The 23150-nt window shown below is 44.6% G+C and overlaps 1 protein-coding gene across 2 annotated transcripts in view; it reads right to left on the bottom strand.

Annotated features, from left to right (window-relative positions):
• Positions 1 to 698: 698 nt before the first annotated feature.
• The window catches only part of LOC121541883 (neuronal migration protein doublecortin), an 82886-nt gene continuing 60434 nt past the window's right edge, over positions 699 to 23150 (bottom strand). Inside the window, exons 4-8 of one of the 2 annotated variants that reach the window (XM_041851244.2) lie at positions 22644 to 22746; positions 16740 to 16796; positions 12607 to 12684; positions 5584 to 5681; positions 699 to 3187 (exon numbers count right to left, since the gene is read on the bottom strand). In XM_041851244.2, the coding sequence (XP_041707178.1) occupies positions 3131 to 3187; positions 5584 to 5681; positions 12607 to 12684; positions 16740 to 16796; positions 22644 to 22746 (393 nt within the window). In that variant the 3' untranslated portion in view covers positions 699 to 3130. The remainder of the gene's footprint in view (positions 3188 to 5583; positions 5682 to 12606; positions 12685 to 16739; positions 16797 to 22643; positions 22747 to 23150) is intronic. The other variant, XM_041851245.2, reaches the window with a different exon arrangement.

Here is a 23150-nt window from a genome sequence, read left to right as displayed (position 1 = left end):
CAGTGGAATGAATTCCCCAGACACCCCTGTTTATATGGAGACAGATACAATGGAGACAGATACAATGGTGAGTTCTCATGAACAGAATAGAATAGAAATATCGTGTTTTTCACACTGTGGTACTGCCTGTGGCATTCCTTGTATATAACCATGTTATTTTTACTCATTGTTACGCGTTATTCACTGTGTATTTATTCCTCGTCACTATTTCGATTTGTTTATCTTTAACTTGGAATTGTTGGAACAGGACCCGTAAGCATTTCACTGTTAGTTGACACCTGTTGTTTACAAAGTATATGACAAATAAAATTTGATACGATTTTTTTGTACCTCTTGATGTCTCGACCTAGCTATGCAGCTTTGCATCTCATTCAGACTTCCCACTACCACAAACACTTCCAAATTCACCTGAGCTTGCATGTCTCTAGAATACAGCTAAGAGGAGCTGCTGCTAATATTACACAGAAGAATCCATTGCAGCACAGACCACGCTTTGTTCACTAGCCTAATAATGGTCAAAAACAGCTTGGAGATGGACTGTAATGTGATTTCAACATTATAAGATTTATGGATATGAATGTGTGGATATAGATGTATGGTAGTGGTGTGAATAAAACAATGAGACAGAAGTGTAAAACTGTGTTGCTTGGTTAAGACTGAGCTAACAGCCATCATTGGAATACAGCCAGAGGGAGAGGTGGAATACAACTCTTTTAATTGCAAAAGGGAATCGATTAATACATAGAATGAAGCACTGAAACAAGCCACTGTGACATTGCAAAAAACACCATTAAAGACATTGTACATTTCCCAGTAACCCAAGTCATAAAGAGCATAATACATTTGCACCATGATAAAGTTATCCTGGCAGTCTACAAAACAATGTATGAGAGCTCACACCGCGCTGACGGCAGCTCTACAATTCAAGACATTTAAAAATTATTTACAAACAGTTGGTTAACAAAGAAGACATGTCTTAGTTTCCCTGTTTTATTTTTTAAAAACATTTTAAAATCAAAAGACAGCAATCCAAAAGAAAAAAGAAAAAAGGGCACCACTGGAGCTGAGAGGTGGTTCCCACCTCCTGTCTTACATGGTAACTGCAGCTTCACACAAACAACTGACTGACACTGTTAATGTTAAGCTGTAGAAAATCTGGGGCAAAGACCAAAGATATCAAACAGCCGGTGAGATAAAGTAGAACTGAAATTTCCACAAAAGAAAAACTGACTCCTAAGGTTTTATTTTACAAAGTGTTGATTCCCAGACGGTGTAAAAGTGGACCTGCAGTTGGACTAGCTGTAGTGCTGACATCACAATGACATCACTCCCTGCAGAAAGAGGGTGGGAGTAGTCAAGGTGCTGTGCTGCTCACTTGGGTCCGATTTAGCAGATGTTTTTTGCAGTCAGGTAGATCCAGAGAGAGGTGCACACTGGATCACCTGACATACGTAATACATAGTATGTCTACCTAATAGTCTAGTATGTCACACTATTCCTTGCGATGACTGCCACAGAAAAATGTCCCTGTATGCCTGCCCTAATTCACTTTCTATTGCACAATGTGTTCATCAGATTTAATAGGACATTCTCTCCATGAACATGACATTATTATAACCATTCATGTGTTATTCTTCAAGAAAAGGAAAATCAGCTATTGTTTTAGACATATATATATATTACTTTTAAGATCATTTTATCAAGACAATTTTTTTTTTTTTTTTTTTTTACAAATCCAAAAATGCAATTTACTCCTATCTAAACTTTGTATTCAATCATTAAGAAAAAAGAAAAGATATTTAGCCATGCAAAATGTGAGAAGCTCTACTTATTGTATTTCTATGCTGGTGAAAATCTATTTCCCCTACACGGACATGGTCTGGTCCGATTGGCCTCATGGGAGGCCCCAGTAACATGCAGACAGTACATGTGGCTTACAGGTATGACTCCACTGGGGAATTACAGATGATCTACATTTCAGATTGACACATTGCTCGTTTATTAAAAACTTTCCTCAATATAGTACACCTGGCTTTATCACATTAACACTAAAATCTCCTTCTTAGAATCAGCTTGAAAAAGGAGGAAAGGTAATCATGCTAAAATAGACTTAAAAATCCTAAACCCTTTTTTAATGAAAAAATATGTGCTTGTTTGTTTTTAAAAAGGGCCTAATTTTCTGGCTTTGGTTGGTTGGTTGGCTTGTACACACTAATAGGACTTCCCACAGTACCCCTACTCTAACGGTTTCACAGCTGCTTGGCTTTACTGTGCCTTACAGTGTCTCTTTCTTCTCATAGATAGATGATACACAGAAAACATGTTATGTTGATTCAACGTTTGGCAGACGTTGTATTGACGTTGGATGGAAGCACGAATGTTAGGCATTAGCTGGGATGTTGCGATGGCTATACACAGTATTTACAACAGATGAAAAGGATATTCACCTCTCATGGCTAAAGAGCCTTCCCCTAAAAATGTTCTCATTGCTTTTAACACCTTGAACCATAGCACAGAAAGAGAGATGGACACAGAGGGACATTATTATTACTTTGACTCAAGTCTGACTACTACACCCCTGGAGAAATAGTCAATTTGCTGCTTGGAATTGTTCACTTGAATTTAGAAAATCTTTCAAATGTGTTGTTTGCTCTGTATCAGAATGCATGGTTTTAAGAAGAAGAAAAATACTCTTCGTAGTTATATTGTGGGAACTGCCTTTTTGAAATTGCTTGTAAATAAATGATGAGCTCTCTTTTGAAAGCATAACAAAAAACATGTAATAGTGAACTTTCACACAATATAATGATTTGGTGAATTTGTTAGAGGCGGTAATTCATACATCATTGTTGTATACGCCCAGCATATACATTCTTAACAACATAGGATATAAAAAAACATTGATCTAGTCGTGAATTCTCAAGCAGCAAAAGGTGGAACAGCCGTTGTGGCCAAGGCCAGGTAGACTTTACACGTGGCACCAGGGAGAGCTCAAATGGAGAAGTCCTCCAGGAACACTAGAGAGCGCTGGCCGTTAGTGAAGGTGGAGAGCATCAGAGATACATCTGAGTGGTAGGCCAGGGGGAGACAGGCAGGCAGCAGCAGCTGACAGAGAAACAGACAGGAGGCTCTACATAGACTCCCCAAGAGAATCATCATCATCCAGAGATAGGGGCAGGTAGAGATCCTACAGGGAAAAACATGGAAAATCATTATCTGAATGAGCTAGGGCAGGGGTTTTCAAACTTTTGTTGCCCAGAGACCCCCGCCAAGGCAAACTGGCGGACCAGGTATCTATTAGCAAAAAATCAAATAAAAAATCCCATATTTTCTTATAATCAGATGAATGATAATGGCAAGTAAAAGTAATCAACATTTTATGAATAGATTTGGTAGACAGTGTCATTATTCTGACCTCCCCACAGTTCACTGGAAGAGGAAGTGTAAACTCTAACATAGTCTATTAGCTAGAAAGGTATCTTGGCGGCATTGAGAACATTTTGCTATTGTAAAGCACGTTTATGCAATTCTACCAATTTTTTAATGGCGCTGAGTGACAATTTTGCTGTTTTAAAGCTAATTTCCTGCAATTCTATGCATTTTGCCATGGCTAATGCTGTGTTCCTCTGCTCAAACATTATTTTTAAAAATCTATGGGCATGTGCCCTGAAAGCCCAGTTTTTGGAATTTTCGATTCTCCCTGACTAACCATCCACAGTTTTTATGCGTGTAAAGTCTTACCGTATAAAATAAAATCACGACAGTTGTGATGGAAACAGGAAGTTTATGTACAATTTCATTAATGCCGACAGATAATTTGTCCATTCAACATGATAATCTTTTGTGTCTGTAACTATATATATTTTTTTTCTTTTTTTACTTTATCATTTTTTTAGGGGGTAGATCAGCTTTAATATTGCAGATACAGTGCATTCTGAAAGTATTCAGACCCCTTCCCCTTTTCCACATTTTGTTACATTACAGCCTTATTCTAAAATAGATTAAATAAATACAAATCCTCATCAATACCCCATAATGACAAAGCAAAAACAGGTTTTTAGAAATCTTTGCAAATGTATTAAAGATTCTACAAACCTGTTTTTGCTTTGTCATTATGGGGTATTGTGTGTAGATTGATGGGGGAAAAAAGCAATTTAATCCATTTTAGAATAAGGCTGTAACGTAACAAAATGTGGAAAAAGTAAAGGGGTCTGAATACTTTCCGAATGCACTGTAGATTGTGGCTTCTATCAATTTAATTGTCTGCATCATTTCCAATCCCCCATATATATATATTTTAAAATATATTTTCCTTTATTATTTCCCCCTGTGTCTGTAAAATGTATTATGCAAGAAATGGCGGTGGAAAAGGCTTTATGTGCAAATATTTATATAATAACCATCATATCGAAGTCACGCGATGATATGGTGTGTGGTCCTCCCACTACGACTCGGGAAACCATGCTGTTTATTAGGCTACAGATTAAATAATTTATGATGAACTTCCACAGTGCACGGTGATCTTGATGCTCCTTTCCAATAAATATTGAGGGTCTGATTCTGGTGATATGATGATCGATGCTTGACTGCCGTTTAACAAATAAAAATATTCTGGCTCTTATCCATAATAATCTCATCATGTAGACTAGCCTACCCATATGACACAGACTACCGACACTGTATCTGCCAGAGTAGGCACATTTGCTATTTAACGCAACAGTTTTTGTGACAAAACTATCGGTAGAGTTGAAAATGCAATGGAAACATATTGAACTTTCGATTTTTATTCGGTACATGAAAACTAAAGAGAAAAAATACATTTTGTTTGCACTACGTCATCAAGCACTGATTTCAGTTTGGTGGAAACACACCACTGGTGGGAAAATGCGCATATGTTCTTTATGCGGATTTTAGAATATTCACATGAAAATCTTTTGCCAATTGAGTGGAAACCTAGCTAGTGTCTAGCTTTTATTTGATTGTTAAATATTATTTCTGCATGCATTCGATCTGGTTTTGGACGTTTAAATTGACACTGAAACAGTTTTTCCATCCTGAAAATTACCACAGACGTCCCACCTAAGAATTTTCTATACAGAAAAAAACCTGTAATTAGCTCCAATGACTGTAATTTCCTCCATATTAAAGCGATGGTTCGAGATTTTGGCAATAAAGCCATTTATCTACTTCCCTAGAGTCGGTTGAACAGAAACAGCTAGCATGCTAACTGTTCCTGTAGACTTCCAGTCATTGCGCTAACGCTAGTTAGCATTGGCTAGTGAAACTACCTCTAACTTCTTTCATAAGGGATGCAGATACATAAAATAAAATAAAAAACGTTTGCGGACCCCCTGAAGTACCTCAGTGGACACCTAGGGAGCCGTGGATCCTCGTTTGAAAACCCCTGAGCTAGGGGACAGATCCTCTTCAATGAGTTCTGAGCTGAGCTATGGGCTTCTAGGTGAAGTACGAGAGAGATTAAGAGAGAAGGCAGTATGAGAGAGAACAGGGAAAGAGAGAGGGAGGGGAAAGAGAGAGGGAGGGATAGGTAGTGGTAGTGAGGTAGTGGAGAGGATGGGGTACCTTCTGCTTGCGGTGGATGCCTGGGCTGTTGGGGGTGGAGGTGGGGGACTGCTTGGAAATTGGGGTAGAGAGCTGGCTGCTGGAGCCCGTCCCGTTGGCTGTGAGAACCCAGACGGAGTGAGAAAGAAGAGGTGTAAAGAGAGAGAATAAAAGAGGTAAAGGGAGAGAGAAAAAGAGAGAGAGCAGTGAATTAGACCGTGTTTAAGACCTGTATGCAGACCAGTGAATTAGACCGTGTTTAAGACCTGTATGCAGACCAGTGAATTAGACCGTGTTTAAGACCTGTATGCAGACCAGTGAATTAGACTGTGTGTAAGACCTGTATGCAGACCAGTGAATTAGACTGTGTTTAAGACCTGTATGCAGACCAGTGAATTAGACAGTGTGTAAGACCTGTATGCAGACCAGTGAATTAGACCGTGTTTAAGACCTGTATGCAGACCAGTGAATTAGACAGTGTGTAAGACCTGTATGCAGACCAGTGAATTAGACCGTGTTCAAGACCTGTATGCAGACCAGTGAATTAGACCGTGTTTAAGACCTGTATGCAGACCAGTGAATTAGACCGTTGTGACGTCACGAGAGGCTACACAGCTTTCAGCGGGGTTGCTCAAGTAGTGCAAGGAGACAAGGTTCAAACAAAACAAGGATTTTATTATAGGTCTTGGGAAATTAACGAAAATATAACAAAATTCTGTTCTCTTGTGGCTCTTTAAGGGTTAACAGTTCAGGGATGTCTCTTCCACATCCAAAATCATAATTCTCACTCGCTCAGATAACTTTTCCCCAGCCTTACTGTAGTCCACGTTGCAGCTAGTGGCCAACCCAGCAAAAAGTCCTTCCAAATGTCTCTCACGTATTTCCACAGGTGCATATATCCAAAGGTGAGTATTTCCCAAAGGTAAGCATCTCCAAATCCTTATATTCCTCATGGAAGTGGACGTGCAGCACTCTTGTCCTCCAGAGAGCCCAGGTTGGAGACTGTGTCTCTTCCCTTCCCCAAACCTTCAGCTCATCAGCTCCTCATTTGTTTCAGCTGCGTGGGAAGATTGGCCATAGAGGGGTGGAGTTCCCGACCATACCAGCAGATGGAGCCATAGCTGTCTGGGTTTGCAGCCACCTCAGGGGATGTAACGTCCCTCCAGGACACAGCCTCTCGTGACATCACACATCCCTCCTCGGGACCGACGTCCTCGTCGGGGTAAAGGCAGCGAAGAAGGCATCACGCCGGGAGAGGCGTCCGCATTGCCGTGGTGCTTGCCAGCCTGCCTCTCTTCCACTCCTCCAACTCTAGGACCAGGGACTCAGCCTCCTGTTGTCTCTCCTTGAGTTTCTTACTGAACGCATCAGCCTTGGTTTTAGCAGAGTTTAGCTTCAGCTGAGCAGCTTTCAGTTCCTTCTCTCTCTGCCTCCGCATTCTTCATCTTGTTCTCCAACACCTTGTACTTCTCCTCTGCCTTCTTCTGGACCTCCTTACTACTGCGCAGGGTCTCCTCACACTCCTCGATGGTCCTGCGTAGCCTCTCCAGCTCCTCCTGTTGCTTAGGGAAGGAGCTCTGTTGGAGTTTAGCCTGGAGGATATCTAACTCTTCTGTCTTCATGTCTAACTGTTGCTTTAACAAACGATACCTCTCAGCGGTCCCCTTCAGACCAGACAGTTCTTTGTCCAGATTCTGTAGCTCCGTCTCTGTGTCGGTCTGGGCACCTGCCATCCCTATCAGAGCCCGGGCGGGAGTGAGTAACTCGGAGGATTGCACCGGAGCCTTCCCAGGATGAGTCTTGCCTCTCCGTTTCCGAGGTACTCGGGTTATCCTCTCCTGAGACTCTCTCCAGAGTGGGTAAAAGGCTGGGCAGTCTCGTCCAATTAGGACAGGGACGGGGAGGGGAATCAACCACCCCCGCCGTCGTGTGTATGGTTCCCCGTGTGCTGGTCATTGTAAGTTCAGTAATGGGGTATTCTCTGGTGTCCCCCATGGACACAGGAAACTGGGAGGACTTTCCCCGGGGTCAGACACGTTGGGCCCACCAAATCCTTACGCACCAGGGTGGCCCGGCTACCAGAATCCAGTAAGGCCTCCACATCATGGTGATTCACAGTTACCGGGCAGGTGGGGGTCGATCTGGGCCGCCATCTACGACTCCCAAGAGCGAGGCAAAGCGGTGTGTGGGTGCTGAGCTGGAGGACTCCGCAGTGGGCATAGGTTCATCGGCTGGTTTCCCACACTGCCAGGAGATATGTCCCATCTCCCCACACCGGTAACACTGTCGAGTTTCCCCCCTCCTGGTGTACTCTTCTTGGACCCGCCTGGTTTCTGGCTCCCCCTGGAGCCGGGATAAGTCCTGACGTGGCTGGGTTCGAGACCTTGGGGTCCTTTGGACGGGTTCTTCCCATTTGTGGTGGGGCCGCACTCCTGGGGTCTTTCGGGAAGCATTCAGCATCTCCGCTGTGGCCTGGTACTTTTCCACAGCTTCCACGGTCAGATCAGCCGTGGTCAAGGCCTGTTGACTGATGAACCGTTTTGCCTCATAAGGCAGGCGCGTAGGTAACGATCCACCACAACGGCCTCCACCACCGCCGCTGCTGTATTCCTCTGCGGATCCAGCCATTTCCTTGCGGTCGGACAAGTTCATGCATCTGCGCCCGAGGAGGTTGGTCTGGTTGGAAGGTCCAGCTGTGAAAGCGCTGGGCCATACCAAACTTTGTGAGTCCATATCTGCTGAGGATCTCAGACTTCAGGGCATCATAGTCAGTAACCTGGTCAGGCCCCAGGTCCCGGACAGCATTCAGCGATTCCCCGGTTAGAAAGGGGGCTAACAGACCAACCCACTGTTGCTTGGGCCAGGCTTCCCTAGTGGCCGTGGCCTCAAATGCATGCAGGTATGCCTCAATGTCATCGGTAGCTCCCATCTTAGATATAAAGTCACTTGCCTTTATTGGGCGGGTATTTTGGACAACCCTCTGTCTCTGCAACTGCAATTCCTCTGCCTTCAGAAGGTTGGCTTTCTTTTGCTCCTCCAAGAGAGCCACGTTTGCTTGCATCTGGGCTTGCTGGCCAGCAACAAGGGCTTTCAATATGTCCTCCATTTCAGTCGGCGGGGAGCCTACGGCCAACTTGGAAAACTGGGTGATCAAACCTTCGGTATCCTCCTCTGACATGCACTATTAACGCAGGCGTGCCCGTATTCTCCACCATCTGTGACGTCACGAGAGGCTACACAGCTTTCAGCGGGGTTGCTCAAGTAGTGCAAGGAGACAAGGTTCAAACAAAACAAGGATTTTATTATAGGTCTTGGGAAATTAACGAAAATATAACAAAATTCTGTTCTCTTGTGGCTCTTTAAGGGTTAACAGTTCAGGGATGTCTCTTCCACATCCAAAATCATAATTCTCACTCGCTTAGATAACTTTTCCCCAGCCTTACTGTAGTCCACGTTGCAGCTAGTGGCCAACCCAGCAAAAAGTCCTTCCAAATGTCTCTCACGTATTTCCACAGGTGCATATATCCAAAGGTGAGTATTTCCCAAAGGTAAGTATCTCCAAATCCTTATATTCCTCATGGAAGTGGACGTGCAGCACTCTTGTCCTCCAGAGAGCCCAGGTTGGAGACTGTGTCTCTTCCCTTCCCAAACCTTCAGCTCATCAGCTCCTCATTTGTTTCAGCTGCGTGGGAAGATTGGCCATAGAGGGGTGGAGTTCCCGACCATACCAGCAGATGGAGCCATAGCTGTCTGGGTTTGCAGCCACCTCAGGGGGATGTAACGTCCCTCCAGGACACAGCCTCTCGTGACATCACACCGTGTTTAAGACCTGTATGCAGACCAGTGAATTAGACCGTGTTTAAGACCTGTATGCAGACCAGTGAATTAGACCGTGTTTAAGACCTGTATGCCAGGAGTACTGTCTGTCACACCCAGAAGAGGACTGGCCACCCCTCAGAGCCTGATTCCTCTCTGGGTTTCTTCCTAGGTTCCTGCCTTTCTAGGGTGTTTTTCCTAGCCACTGTGCTTCTACATCTGCATTTCTTGCTCTTTGTAGTTTAAGGCTGGGTATCTGTATAGCACTTTATGACAACTGCTGATGTAAAAAGGACTTTATAAAATACATTTGATTGATGGAGTCCTTGGCCCTCACTTGGCTGTGGACAGAGTCTCTCTGGGTGGCTGACTGCCTGGGTCCCTGTTTGTTCCTCTCTACCGGAGGACGTTTGGCCATTACTCTACAGCCCTTTCAGGTTGCTAAGATACTCCTGGCCTAGACAGTGTTTACATCTGAGAATGGTGTGATGTCGTAGTTGGTGGAGTAAGACTTTTTAAAGAGCAAAACTGAATCCCGAAGGAAAGACTTTAAAACAGATGGCCAGTCTCTCTGCCAGGCTGAATTGTAAACAGGTACAGTGGAGCAAGAGCAGAGCTTTGCAGATGAAGCCAACTCCAATTCCATAAAGTGAATATCTTCATCCGAATCTAAAATGTCTATTTAACTAAAATCAGAAAACCAGAACTAAAAAGCCAAGAAATAATGACATGAAAGCAGTATGTACAGAACTAGGTTGGGAAGGCAATGAAGATATGCTTTCATCTATTCTTGTCCATGCCTATTTCAGAAGATTGGTCTATGGGTGTATATGCTGTAGGGTAGTATGGTGGCCAGGAGATGACGTTTTCCTGTCACATACAGCCAACCTTTAGTCTGATTCCAGCCTTTAAATATAAATGGTATAAAAAAAAGAAATGCAGGGTGTTTCGGAAAGAAGCAGCGGTACACAGAAACATGCACCACAGATAACTGAAAACATGGCTTTTATTTCAATTGAAGAAAAATAACAAAAATGTGCAATAAAACTAAACAAACATAAACAGCAAAACAAAAGAGTGAACAAAAGAGTCAAACCAAAAGCACCATTGGAGGAAGGAGTTAGAAGAGTTAATATTGGGAAGGTGTATAAAAAGGAGCAAGCATGCTGGCATTCAGGCTTGAGTTTACTTGAAAGCTAGAAACCATATCAATAACCCACCATGATAAACATTTAATAAATATACAATAAATAATTTCAGACCAAGCCACAGCAACAGCAACATACTGTATTTCTGCCTCAATGTATGAAACAATGAAAGCTAAAACATCAGTGTATCAGTACTCCATCCAAAACTGTATGATTGTTAAAAGGGTATATTTTGGATGACTTACATACGATATTGAAATAGCAAACATAAAACAGTGTGATGATGTCCTTTAAAACGGAACTATTTTGATAATGTGTCTGACTGCGGTGTAAAATGTGGACCTCTGTGGAGGCTGTATAAATCGTTTTCATTGAGACATTTGTCTCAGGTTCTGCTGCTCATGTTATGGCTGCATCAGCCCAGATAACAGGCCAGCACTGGCACCCTCTACCCCTGTTCCTACCCTAAGTGTCCCCCCACTCCTCCTGATCCCTATTCCATCACCCACCCGGGTGGCCACTCTACCCTCACCACAGTAAAGAGGCCGTTTAACCTTGGACACATTAGAAGGACTAGCCACTTGGCTGTCCATCTGCTGCCTTTACAAGCCCGGTCCCCACCGTTACGCACTGAAATATTAAACGTAACACATCATACTTAATGGAGGTGCACAAATGTACGTAAAATAGCCAACGTTTGATCAGTGACGCCAGTCTGAGCAACCACCTCACTGTGGAGTGACACAGGGTGCCATGGTGACAGGGGGACACCAGACCAGGGAGCATGCCACTCTATACCAATCAGTCGGTGTGACACATGTCAGCTAGGATAGCACCTTAATGGTGTGTGTGTATCTTAGCCTACGTGTACACTTCACTGGATGAATTGGTGCTCAATAAATGTTCAAGGTGGGAGAATAAAGTGCCTAATTAACAGTCTTGTGCCATCAACCTTTCACCTGTCTAGTGAACCCGCTGACCCTTATGATGAGTAGTTATAACGGATCTAGTAGTTATAACTGGTCTAGTAGTTATAACTGGTCTAGTAGTTATAACTGGTCTAGTAGTTATAACGGATCTAGTAGTTATAACGGATCTAGTAGTTATAACTGGTCTAGTAGTTATAACTGGTCTAGTAGTTATAACTGGTCTAGTAGTTATAACGGATCTAGTAGTTATAACGGATCTAGTAGTTATAACTGGTCTAGTAGTTATAACTGGTCTAGTAGTTATAACGGATCTAGTAGTTATAACTGGTCTAGTAGTTATAACTGGTCTAGTAGTTATAACGGATCTAGTAGTTATAACTGGTCTAGTAGTTATAACTGGTCTAGTAGTTATAACTGGTCTAGTAGTTATAACTGGTCTAGTAGTTAGTGCTGAGGGAGACTGCTGCCCATTCCTGAGTGTTCTCTTCAAATCTCTGTCTGTCTATCTTGTTGGCCCCCTCCTTGACATAGACAGCTAAGCGCTAGAGACAGATGTGAGGTATTTACAATCCTGCACTACCTTTGCTTTCTTTTCATATTTCATATTTTCGTAAATGCTTAAGGACAGCAGATCTGGATTAGTATCATTTTGTAATTCATAATCTGCTCACATTATCCTAATCAAACAAAGGCTGGATTTTTTGGGGGGTATTGGGCAACACGGCATGCAGAAGGTATTGTGTTGAGGTTTGAGGGCAGTGCCCACCAGTAACCACTGTCTGCCTCACTGTCTCACTCACAGGATAGACAGACAGGACAGACAGGACAGACAACTGGCACCAGGGTTTAAACACCCTGACTGCGCAATCAAATCCTGGACATGCAAATTACAGACATATAATTCAACATTTAAAAAAATAATGAAACAAAATCAATAGAACAGAAAAACTAATATCATGTTAATGACATATAAAAACAATAATAACCACATGCATCCATATCAGTTGGTTTAAATCTAGCTGCATTTAGAATGATCAAGGTGGATGGATGGATGTTGATAGTAAAGGGGTGAGTAGTAGTAGTAACTCTGTAATAAAGTCTATGTGGGCCAGCAGGAAGTCACATAGTAGATCAGACAATAATGAGCTTACTGGATTCAGCAGGAGACTTGCTGCGACGGATCGGACCTGGACTCTTAGAACCTTTCTTCTTCATCATCCTGCACCCTTCTGTGGAGAGAAATGCAGACGCACACACACACACACACACACACACACACACACACACACACACACACACACACACACACACACACACACACACACACACACATACACACACAGTGTGTGAGCATCAGACAAACAGGTCACAGTAACCACAGTAGCATCTTTCACATGAAAGGCAGCATTGGCAAAGAAACAGACGTTTATACAAACAGACTGACATGAACACTAACATTATAATTGATTGCCAAATGGCATACAGATGTGTCTTTAGTGAAGTCTGTTGCTGCAATGTTTTCAGTAAGGGGGATTATGTGGTAGTTTGGTGGTGTCTGTTGTACAAAGACTAGCTTCATAGCGAGCTTCAGTCTGCGTGGTTTCTGTGTGTACAGCAATTATATATTGTGTATGCAGAGCAGTGAAGTTTACTGTCTGTAGACTGTATGCAGAGCAGTTAAGTTTACTGTCTGTAGACTGTATGCAGAGCAGTGAAGTTTACTGTCTGTAGATTGTATGCAGAGCGGTGAGGTTTACTGTCTGTAGACTGTATACAGAGTGGTGAGGTTTACTGTCTGTCGACTGTATGCAGAGTGGTGAGGTTTACTGTCTGTAGACTGTATACAGAGTGGTGAGGTTTACTGTTTGTAGACTGTATACAGAGTGGTGAGGTTTACTGTTTGTAGACTGTATACAGAGTGGTGAGGTTTACTGTTTGTAGACTGTATGCAGAGTGGTGAGGTTTACTGTCTGTAGACTGTATACAGAGTGGTGAGGTTTACGGTCTGTAGACTGTATGCAGAGTGGTGAGGTTTACTGTCTGTAGACTGTATACAGAGTGGTGAGGTTTACTGTCTGTAGACTGTATACAGAGTGGTGAGGTTTACTGTCTGTCGACTGTATGCAGGGCGGTGAGGTTTACTGTCTGTCGACTGTATGCAGAGCAGTGAAGTTTACTGTCTTTACAGTAGTTGTGTACAGTGGGGGAAAAAAGTATTTAGTCAGCCACCAATTGTGCAAGTTCTCCCACTTAAAAAGATGAGAGAGGCCTGTAATTTTCATCATAGGTACACGTCAACTATGACAGACAAATTGAGGAAAAAAAATCCAGAAAATCACATTGTAGGATTTTTAATGAATTTATTTGCAAATTATGGTGGAAAATAAGTATTTGGTCACCTACAAACAAGCAAGATTTCTGGCTCTCACAGACCTGTAACTTCTTCTTTAAGAGGCTCCTCTGTCCTCCACTCGTTACCTGTATTAATGGCACCTGTTTGAACTTGTTATCAGTATAAAATACACCTGTCCACAACCTCAAACAGTCACACTCCAAACTCCACTATGGCCAAGACCAAAGAGCTGTCAAAGGACACCAGAAACAAAATTGTAGACCTGCACCAGGCTGGGAAGACTGAATCTGCAATAGGTAAGCAGCTTGGTTTGAAGAAATCAACTGTGGGAGCAGTTATTAGGAAATGGAAGACATACAAGACCACTGATAATCTCCCTCGATCTGGGGCTCCACGCAAGATCTCACCCCGTGGGGGTCAAAATGATCACAAGAACGGTGAGCAAAAATCCCAGAACCACACGGGGGGGACCTAGTGAATGACCTGCAGAGAGCTGGGACCAAAGTAACAAAGCCTACCATCAGTAACACACTACGCCGCCAGGGACTCAAATCCTGCAGTGCCAGACGTGTCCCCCTGCTTAAACCAGTACATGTCCAGGCCCGTCTGAAGTTTGCTAGAGTGCATTTGGATGATCCAGAAGAGGATTGGGAGAATGTCATATGGTCAGATGAAACCAAAATATAACTTTTTGGTAAAAACTCAACTCGTCGTGTTTGGAGGACAAAGAATGCTGAGTTGCATCCAAAGAACACCATACCTACTGTGAAGCATGGGGGTGGAAACATCATGCTTTGGGGCTGTTTTTCTGCAAAGGGACCAGGACGACTGATCCGTGTAAAGGAAAGAATGAATGGGGCCATGTATCGTGAGATTTTGAGTGAAAACCTCCTTCCATCAGCAAGGGCATTGAAGATGAAACGTGGCTGGGTCTTTCAGCATGACAATGATCCCAAACTCACCGCCCGGGCAACGAAGGAGTGGCTTCGTAAGAAGCATTTCAAGGTCCTGGAGTGGCCTAGCCAGTCTCCAGATCTCAACCCCATAGAAAATCTTTGGAGGGAGTTGAAAGTCCGTGTTGCCCAGCGACAGCCCCAAAACATCACCGCTCTAGAGGAGATCTGCATGGAGGAATGGGCCAAAATACCAGCAACAGTGTGTGAAAACGTTTGACCTGTGTCATTGCCAACAAAGGGTATATAACAAAGTATTGAGAAACTTTTGTTATTGACCAAATACTTATTTTCCACCATCATTTGCAAATAAATTCATTAAAAATCCTACAATGTGATTTTCTGGATTTTCTTTTCTCATTTTGTCTGTCATAGTTGACGTGTACCTATGATGAAAATTACAGGCCTCTCTCATCTTTTTAAGTGGGAGAACTTGCACAATTGGTGGCTGACTAAATACTTTTTTCCCCACTGTATGTCATGCAGTTTATTCTGGGTCATTGCATTAATCAGTGTAAACAGTGCAGCATGAAGCCGACAGCCACAAAGACTCCTAGACATCCTCTTCTCCTCCCTCCGCTTCACTCCCCTCTCCACTCCCCCTTCTCTGCCTTCCTTTCAGTACTACACAGCCTTTCTATTCCTCCACCCTACTCTCTCTTCTCTCAATATCTCTATTCCCCAAACCATCCACTCTCCTCCCTCAGTATCTCTTTTCTTCCACCTTCATCTCTATGCTCTCAGTAGTGCAGTCTTTGTTTTCTTCCATCCTACGATCCTCTAGTGTCCATCCCTCCACCCTCCTCTATCCTCTAGTGTCCATCCCTCCACCCTCCTCCCTCCTCTATCCTCTAGTGTCCATCCCTCCACCCTCCTCCCTCCTCTAGTGTCCATCCCTCCACCCTCCTCCCTCCTCTATCCTCTAGTGTCCATCCCTCCATCCTCCTCCCTCCTCTATCCTCTAGTGTCCATCCCTCCACCCTCCTCCCTCCTCTATCCTCTAGTGTCCATCCCTCCACCCTCCTCCCTCCTCTATCCTCTAGTGTCCATCCCTCCACCCTCCTCCCTCCTCTATCCTCTAGTGTCCATCCCTCCACCCTCCTCCCTCCACCCTCCTCTAGTGTCCATCCCTCCATCCTCCTCCCTCCTCTATCCTCTAGTGTCCATCCCTCCACCCTCCTCCCTCCTCCCTCCTCTAGTGTCCATCCCTCCACCCTCCTCTCTGTCTGACTTTCCTGTCTGCTGAGAGCTGATCACACAGTGTCTGTCTGTCTGTCTGTCTGTCTCCTCTCTCCTAACCTTCACGCACCAGGAGTGACACACACAGCCAGATGTCTGTGTGCCAGTGCTCGTGTGAAATGCCAGCGGGTATTTAAAAATACTTCACACTCAAAGAGCATATTAGGCACTCGCTTCCCCTCTACACCACTCTTACCCCACCCACCCCTCTCTCTGGCAGAGTGGTTTAGTATATGGAATGCTCTGCTACACCCCCAGGGAGAGGAAATGGTATGGCCCAAAGATGACAGAAGGGTTCTTAAAATAACAGATTTGACTTATCTGAAATCGCCTTATATATTGAGACTTTTAAAGGGTTAACTAAAGGGCTTTGAGTTCAGTCCAGATTTGCCATCGCCAATTGAAGGGGATCAATTCTGCTTTTAGTGATGCTTATTAAATACTGAGCTACATACACTCCCCGCTGTCTCCTGCAATGGCCATCATCAAAATACATTTTGATGTGCAAATCCGATTAAGCAACAGGATCCAAATCTATACCAAATATGGCTGTTTATGGTGATAGGGTTAGATTATCTCTGTGACTATGCTGTATCAGTTTGGACCAGTGCAGGACCAGTGTGGTGTGTGAAAGACAGGGCCCTCTCCGTCCCCCGCCCCTGGCCCCACCCAGGCCAACTCAGTGGTCTCCAGCAGACATAATATGATGTCAGTGTGATGTCGGCATGACCCCACTGACCTTGGTTATTATAGGCCCCCTGGGCTGATTTGGGTTTGGTTCCAGAGGGGTAGAGTGCTGAAAGAAAGGAACCACAACATTAAAGCACACAGGCCAAACCTAAACCCTTCAGTCAAGGACCCAGTGAGAGGGCAGGCAGGGGGTTAGGAAATGGACCCTGCCTAAAACATATCACTCCTACACTGATACTGTACAGTAATCATGTATGTTATGACTTCCCCTTGTTACTAAGCTCTCTGCTATAGAGAGGTGTGACGAGGTATGGGAGAGGGAGCTGAGTGTGCAGTGGCCTGTGTAGCTATTATGTAAAAATAGGCTTTGAAACCTGTAGGGAGTGGCCAGGCTTGGTAGCGTAGCCTGTAGGGAGTGGCCAGGCTTGGTAGCGTAGCCTGTAGGGAGTGGCCAGGCTTGGTAGCGTAGCCTGTAGGGAGTGGCCAGGCTTGGTAGCGTAGCCTGTAGGGAGTGGCCAGGCTTGGTAGCGTAGCCTGTAGGGGAGTGGCCAGGCTTGGTAGCGTAGCCTGTAGGGAGTGGCCAGGCTTGGTAGCGTAGCCTGTAGGGAGTGGCCAGGCTTGGTAGTGAAACCTGTAGGGAGTGGCCAGGCTTGGTAGCGTAGCCTGTAGGGAGTGGCCAGGCTTGGTAGCGTAGCCTGTAGGGAGTGGCCAGGCTTGGTAGCGTAGCCTGTAGGGAGTGGCCAGGCTTGGTAGTGAAACCTGTAGGGAGTGGCCAGGCTTGGTAGCGTAGCCTGTAGGGAGTGGCCAGGCTTGGTAGCGTAGCCTGTAGGGAGTGGCCAGGCTTGGTAGCGTAGCCTGTAGGGAGTGGCCAGGCTTGGTAGCGTAGCCCGTAGGGAGTGGCCAGGCTTGGTAGCGTAGCCTGTAGGGAGTGGCCAGGCTTGGTAGTGAAACCTGTAGGGAGTGGCCAGGCTTGGTAGCGTAGCCTGTAGGGAGTGGCCAGGATTGGTAGCGTAGCCTGTAGGGAGTGGCCAGGCTTGGTAGCGTAGCCTGTAGGGAGTGGCCAGGCTTGGTAGCGTAGCCTGTAGGCAGTGGCCAGGCTTGGTAGCGTAGCCTGTAGGGAGTGGCCAGGCTTGGTAGCGTAGCCTGTAGGGAGTGGCCAGGCTTGGTAGCGTAGCCTGTAGGGAGTGGCCAGGCTTGGTAGTGAAGCCTGTAGGGAGTGGCCAGGCTTGGTAGCGTAGCCTGTAGGGAGTGGCCAGGCTTGGTAGCGTAGCCTGTAGGGGAGTGGCCAGGCTTGGTAGCGTAGCCTGTAGGGAGTGGCCAGGCTTGGTAGCGTAGCCTGTAGGGAGTGGCCAGGCTTGGTAGCGTAGCCTGTAGGGGAGTGGCCAGGCTTGGTAGCGTAGCCTGTAGGGAGTGGCCAGGCTTGGTAGCGTAGCCTGTAGGGGAGTGGCCAGGCTTGGTAGCGTAGCCTGTAGGGAGTGGCCAGGATTGGTAGCGTAGCCTGTAGGGAGTGGCCAGGCTTGGTAGTGAAACCTGTAGGGAGTGGCCAGGCTTGGTAGTGAAACCTGTAGGGAGTGGCCAGGCTTGGTAGCGTAGCCTGTAGGGAGTGGCCAGGCTTGGTAGCGTAGCCTGTAGGGAGTGGCCAGGATTGGTAGCGTAGCCTGTAGGGAGTGGCCAGGCTTGGTAGCGTAGCCTGTAGGGAGTGGCCAGGCTTGGTAGCGTAGCTCTACTTCTCTCCTCCACTCAGAGTCAGTATCAGCACCAATGGATCATCTGACCTAAACCTGTCACTACCAAGATGAATGGCCGTTCCTCTACCCAGGCTTATCCTTCCCTGCTGCTTACTGCACACAACACAGCAGACCAATACACTACATTTACATTCACTACCACACACACATGAATACACAAATGGCACACAATCACTGAAAGGAATTATACATTTATTCTGGTATGTAAGAGGCATATGTTCTAGTGTAGCCTGGAAATGCCTGTTCTATATGTAGGCCTGTCTGTTAAAATGTGATGGGAGGAACACTTAAAATGGCCATTCTTAAGTCCTTCCCATTATGGCCCTGGCGGTGCTTGATCCAGTTTGGCATTTGAGGTGCCCTAGAGACTACTTATCACTCTATTTACATGTCTAAAACCAAATGTACATCAACCCAATCTAAATAATGAGCTCCAGTGCAGTACTGATTTGAAAGACCTAAGCGTTGGACTATAAAGAAAAGACTCCAAAAGGAGACAAAAGAAGAAGATTATGTGATGTATTTGCAAGTCATTCCATTGAACAGCTACAGTGGGGAAAAAAAGTATTTAGTCAGCCACCAATTGTGCAAGTTCTCCCACTTAAAAATATGAGAGAGGCCTGTAATTTTCATCATAGGTACACGTCAACTATGACAGACAAAATAAAAAATAAAAATCCTGAAAATCACATTGTAGGATTTTTTATGAATTTATTTGCAAATTATGGTGGAAAATAAGTATTTGGTCAATAACAAAAGTTTCTCAATACTTTGTTATATACCCTTTGTTGGCAATGACACAGGTCAAACGTTTTCTGTAAGTCTTCACAAGGTTTTCACACACTGTTGCTGATATTTTGGCCCATTCCTCCATGCAGATCTCCTCTAGAGCAGTGATGTTTTGGGGCTGTCGCTGGGCAACACAGACTTTCAACTCCCTCCAAAGATTTTCTATGGGGTTGAGATCTGGAGACTGGCTAGGCCACTCCAGGACCTTGAAATGCTTACGAAGCCACTCCTTCGTTGCCCGGGCGGTGTGTTTGGGATCATTGTCATGCTGAAAGACCCAGCCACGTTTCATCTTCAATGCCCTTGCTGATGGAAGGAGGTTTTCACTCAAAATCTCACGATACATGGCCCCATTCATTCTTTCCTTTACACGGATCAGTCGTCCTGGTCCCTTTGCAGGAAAACAGCCCCAAAGCATGATGTTTCCACCCCCATGCTTCACAGTAGGTATGGTGTTCTTTGGATGCAACTCAGCATTCTTTGTCCTCCAAAACGACGAGTTGAGTTTTTACCAAAAAGTTATATTTTGGTTTCATCTGACCATATGACATTCTCCCAATCCTCTTCTGGATCATCCAAATGCACTCTAGCAAACTTCAGACGGGCCTGGACATTTACTGGCTTAAGCAGGGGGACACATCTGGCACTGCAGGATTTGAGTCCCTGGTGGCGTAGTGTGTTACTGATGGTAGGCTTTGTTACTTTGGTCCCAGCTCTCTGCAGGTCATTCACTAGGTCCCCCCGTGTGGTTCTGGGATTTTTGCTCACCGTTCTTGTGATCATTTTGACCCCATGGGGTGAGATCTTGCGTGGAGCCCCAGATCGAGGGAGATTATCAGTGGTCTTGTATTTTACATTTAAATTTTCGTCATTTAGCAGACGCTCTTATCCAGAGCGACTTACAGTTAGTGAATACATACATGTTTTTAGTTTTTTCCATACTTGCCCCCCGTGGGAAACTAACCCACATCCCTGCCTGCCAAACCCTCCCCTACCTTGGACGACGCTCAACCAATTGTGCGCCGCCCATGGGTCTCCCGGTCGCGGCCGGCTGCAACAGAGCCTGGACTCGAACCAGGATCTCTAGTGGCACAGCTAGCACTGCGATGCAGTGCCTTAGACCACTGCGCCACTCGGGAGTGCGTCTTCCATTTCCTAATAATTGCTCCCACAGTTGATTTCTTCAAACCAAGCTGCTTACCTATTGCAGATTCAGTCTTCCCAGCCTGGTGCAGGTCTACAATTTTGTTTCTGGTGTCCTTTGACAGCTCTTTGGTCTTGGCCATAGTGGAGTTTGGAGTGTGACTGTTTGAGGTTGTGGACAGGTGTCTTTTATACTGATAACAAGTTCAAACAGGTGCCATTAATACAGGTAACGAGTAGAGGACAGAGGAGCCTCTTAAAGAAGAAGTTACAGGTCTGTGAGAGCCAGAAATCTTGCTTGTTTGTAGGTGACCAAATACTTATTTTCCACCATAATTTGCAAATAAATTCATTAAAAATCCTACAATGTGATTTTCTGGAGAAAAAAAAACTGAATTTGTCTGTCATAGTTGACGTGTACCTATAATGAAAAGTACAGGCCTCTCTCATCTTTTTAAGTGGGAGAACGTGCACAATTGGTGGCTGACTAAATACTTTTTTCCCCCACTGTAGCTACCATAGCCTACATGTGGACTGAGCTGTATGTTGACATAACTGAGTCCGGCCTTTAGCCAAAATCTGGGTTTACTGGGGTGCATATATTTATTTAATTATATATTTCAGAGTGATTATTTCCTTTCGAAATCAAACCTGCGAGTTCCTGTCTGCACTGTGTGCGTTTGTGTGTGTGTGCGCATTTCTGTGCGTGTGTGTGTGTATATGTGTGTGTGTGTGTGTGTGTGTGTGTGTGTGTGCGTGGGTGGGTGTGAGAGAAAGAAATATACAGTGACTAAAATACCACAATCGCATTGACAGATTAGAGAATTTCACAAAAAGTTACAACACTTCCTATGTTGCAGTGTATACAGTACAAATCTAATACAAATCTAAATCTGTGTGTGTGTGTGTGTGTGTGTGTGTGTGTGTGTGTGTGTGTGTGTGTGTGTGTGTGTGTGTGTGTGTGTGTGTGTGTGTGTGTGTGTGAGAGAGAAAGAAATATACAGTGACTAAAATACCACAATCACATTGACAGATTAGAGAATTTCACAAAAAGTTACAACACTTCCTATGTTGCAGTGTATACAGTACAAATCTAATACATGTCACATCACAGAAAATGGACAATATTGTAGATAGAACAGTAACAGTAACATTTGACGACAGTAAATCAGTGACTTTTGCAGTGTATGAGTGAAACAGGTTCTGGTCCCAGGGACTTAGGCAGGGAACATTGATTCAGTGAGAGTGGTGTGAAGGGGGACTAGCAGTGTTACAGTGGTATAGTTAGTGACTAGCAGTGTTACAGTGGTGTAGTTAGTGACTAGCAGTGTTACAGTGGTGTAGTTAGTGACTAGCAGTGTTACAGTGGTGTAGTTAGTGACTAGCAGTGTTACAGTGGTGTAGTTAGTGACTAGCAGTGTTACAGTGGTGTAGTTAGTGACTAGCGGTGTTACAGTGGTATAGTTAGTGACTAGCGGTGTTACAGTGGTGTAGTTAGTGACTAGCAGTGTTACAGTGGTGTAGTTAGTGACTAGCGGTGTTACAGTGGTGTAGTTAGTATCTAATGGTGTTACAGTGATGTAGTTAGTAACTAATGGTGTTACAGTGGTGTAGTTAGTAACTAGTGGTGTTACAGTGTTGTAGTTAGTGACTAGCAGTGTTACAGTGGTGTAGTTAGTATCTAATGGTGTTACAGTGGTGTAGTTAGTGACTATCGGTGTTACAGTGGTGTAGTTAGTATCTAATGGTGTTACAGTGGTGTAGTTAGTAACTAATGGTGTTACAGTGGTGTAGTTAGTATCTAATGGTGTTACAGTGGTGTAGTTAGTAACTAATGGTGTTACAGTGGTGTAGTTAGTAACTAGTGGTGTTACAGTGGTGTAGGTAGTGACTAGTGGTGTTACAGTGGTGTAGTTAGTAACTAATGGTGTTACAGTGGTGTAGTTAGTGGCTAGTGGTGTTACAGTGGTGTAATTAGTAACTAATGGTGTTACAGTGGTGTCGTTAGTTACTAGTGGTGTTACAGTGGTGTAGTTAGTAACTAATGGTGTTACAGTGGTGTAGTTAGTAACTAATGGTGTTACAGTGGTGTAGTTAGTAACTAGTGGTGTTACAGTGGTGTAGGTAGTGACTAGTGGTGTTACAGTGATGTAGTTAGTAACTAATGGTGTTACAGTGGTGTAGTTAGTAACTAACGGTGTTACAGTGGTGTAATTAGTAACTAATGGTGTTACAGTGGTGTAGTTAGTAACTAATGGTGTGGCTGCTCTCACCATTCTCATCCAGGGAAAAGTCATCCTGGGCGTAGCGGAACTTCTCTGGGCCACAGGCGATGAAGACATCATCATCACCAAAGAAATCCTGAAGACAGGTGACCTGGAGGAGCAGAGAGAGACAGTACCATTTGAGAATGCAGCCCTGCAACAACACATATCAGATATCAAATAAATCCATCTTAGACAGTGACCAGTGTAACATCTCAGCACTACTACCTCCATGACTCCGCACTTATCTCCATGTCACATCATACCAGTAACAGTGGCGGCCGCTGCTGATTGGCTGAATACCCGGGGCGCGGGGGGTGGCGGTGGTTGGAGTGTCAACAAAGCAGCATGAGAGAAATATGATGCCAAGTTTTCGAACTACTGGTAGTTTCTTTGAGACGATATAGCTACTGTATAAAGCGATCTATGCATTTGAACAACAGCATAAATACACCTATTTCACTGTTGCATGTCAAAAACCAAATGACCACTGCTGCACATGATGCCACTGTTTTG

This window comes from Coregonus clupeaformis, chromosome 27, assembly GCF_020615455.1.
Source record: "Coregonus clupeaformis isolate EN_2021a chromosome 27, ASM2061545v1, whole genome shotgun sequence".
In the NCBI taxonomy this organism is placed as follows: Eukaryota; Metazoa; Chordata; class Actinopteri; order Salmoniformes; family Salmonidae; genus Coregonus; species Coregonus clupeaformis.
This window is presented reverse-complemented; position numbering and strand designations above follow the sequence as displayed.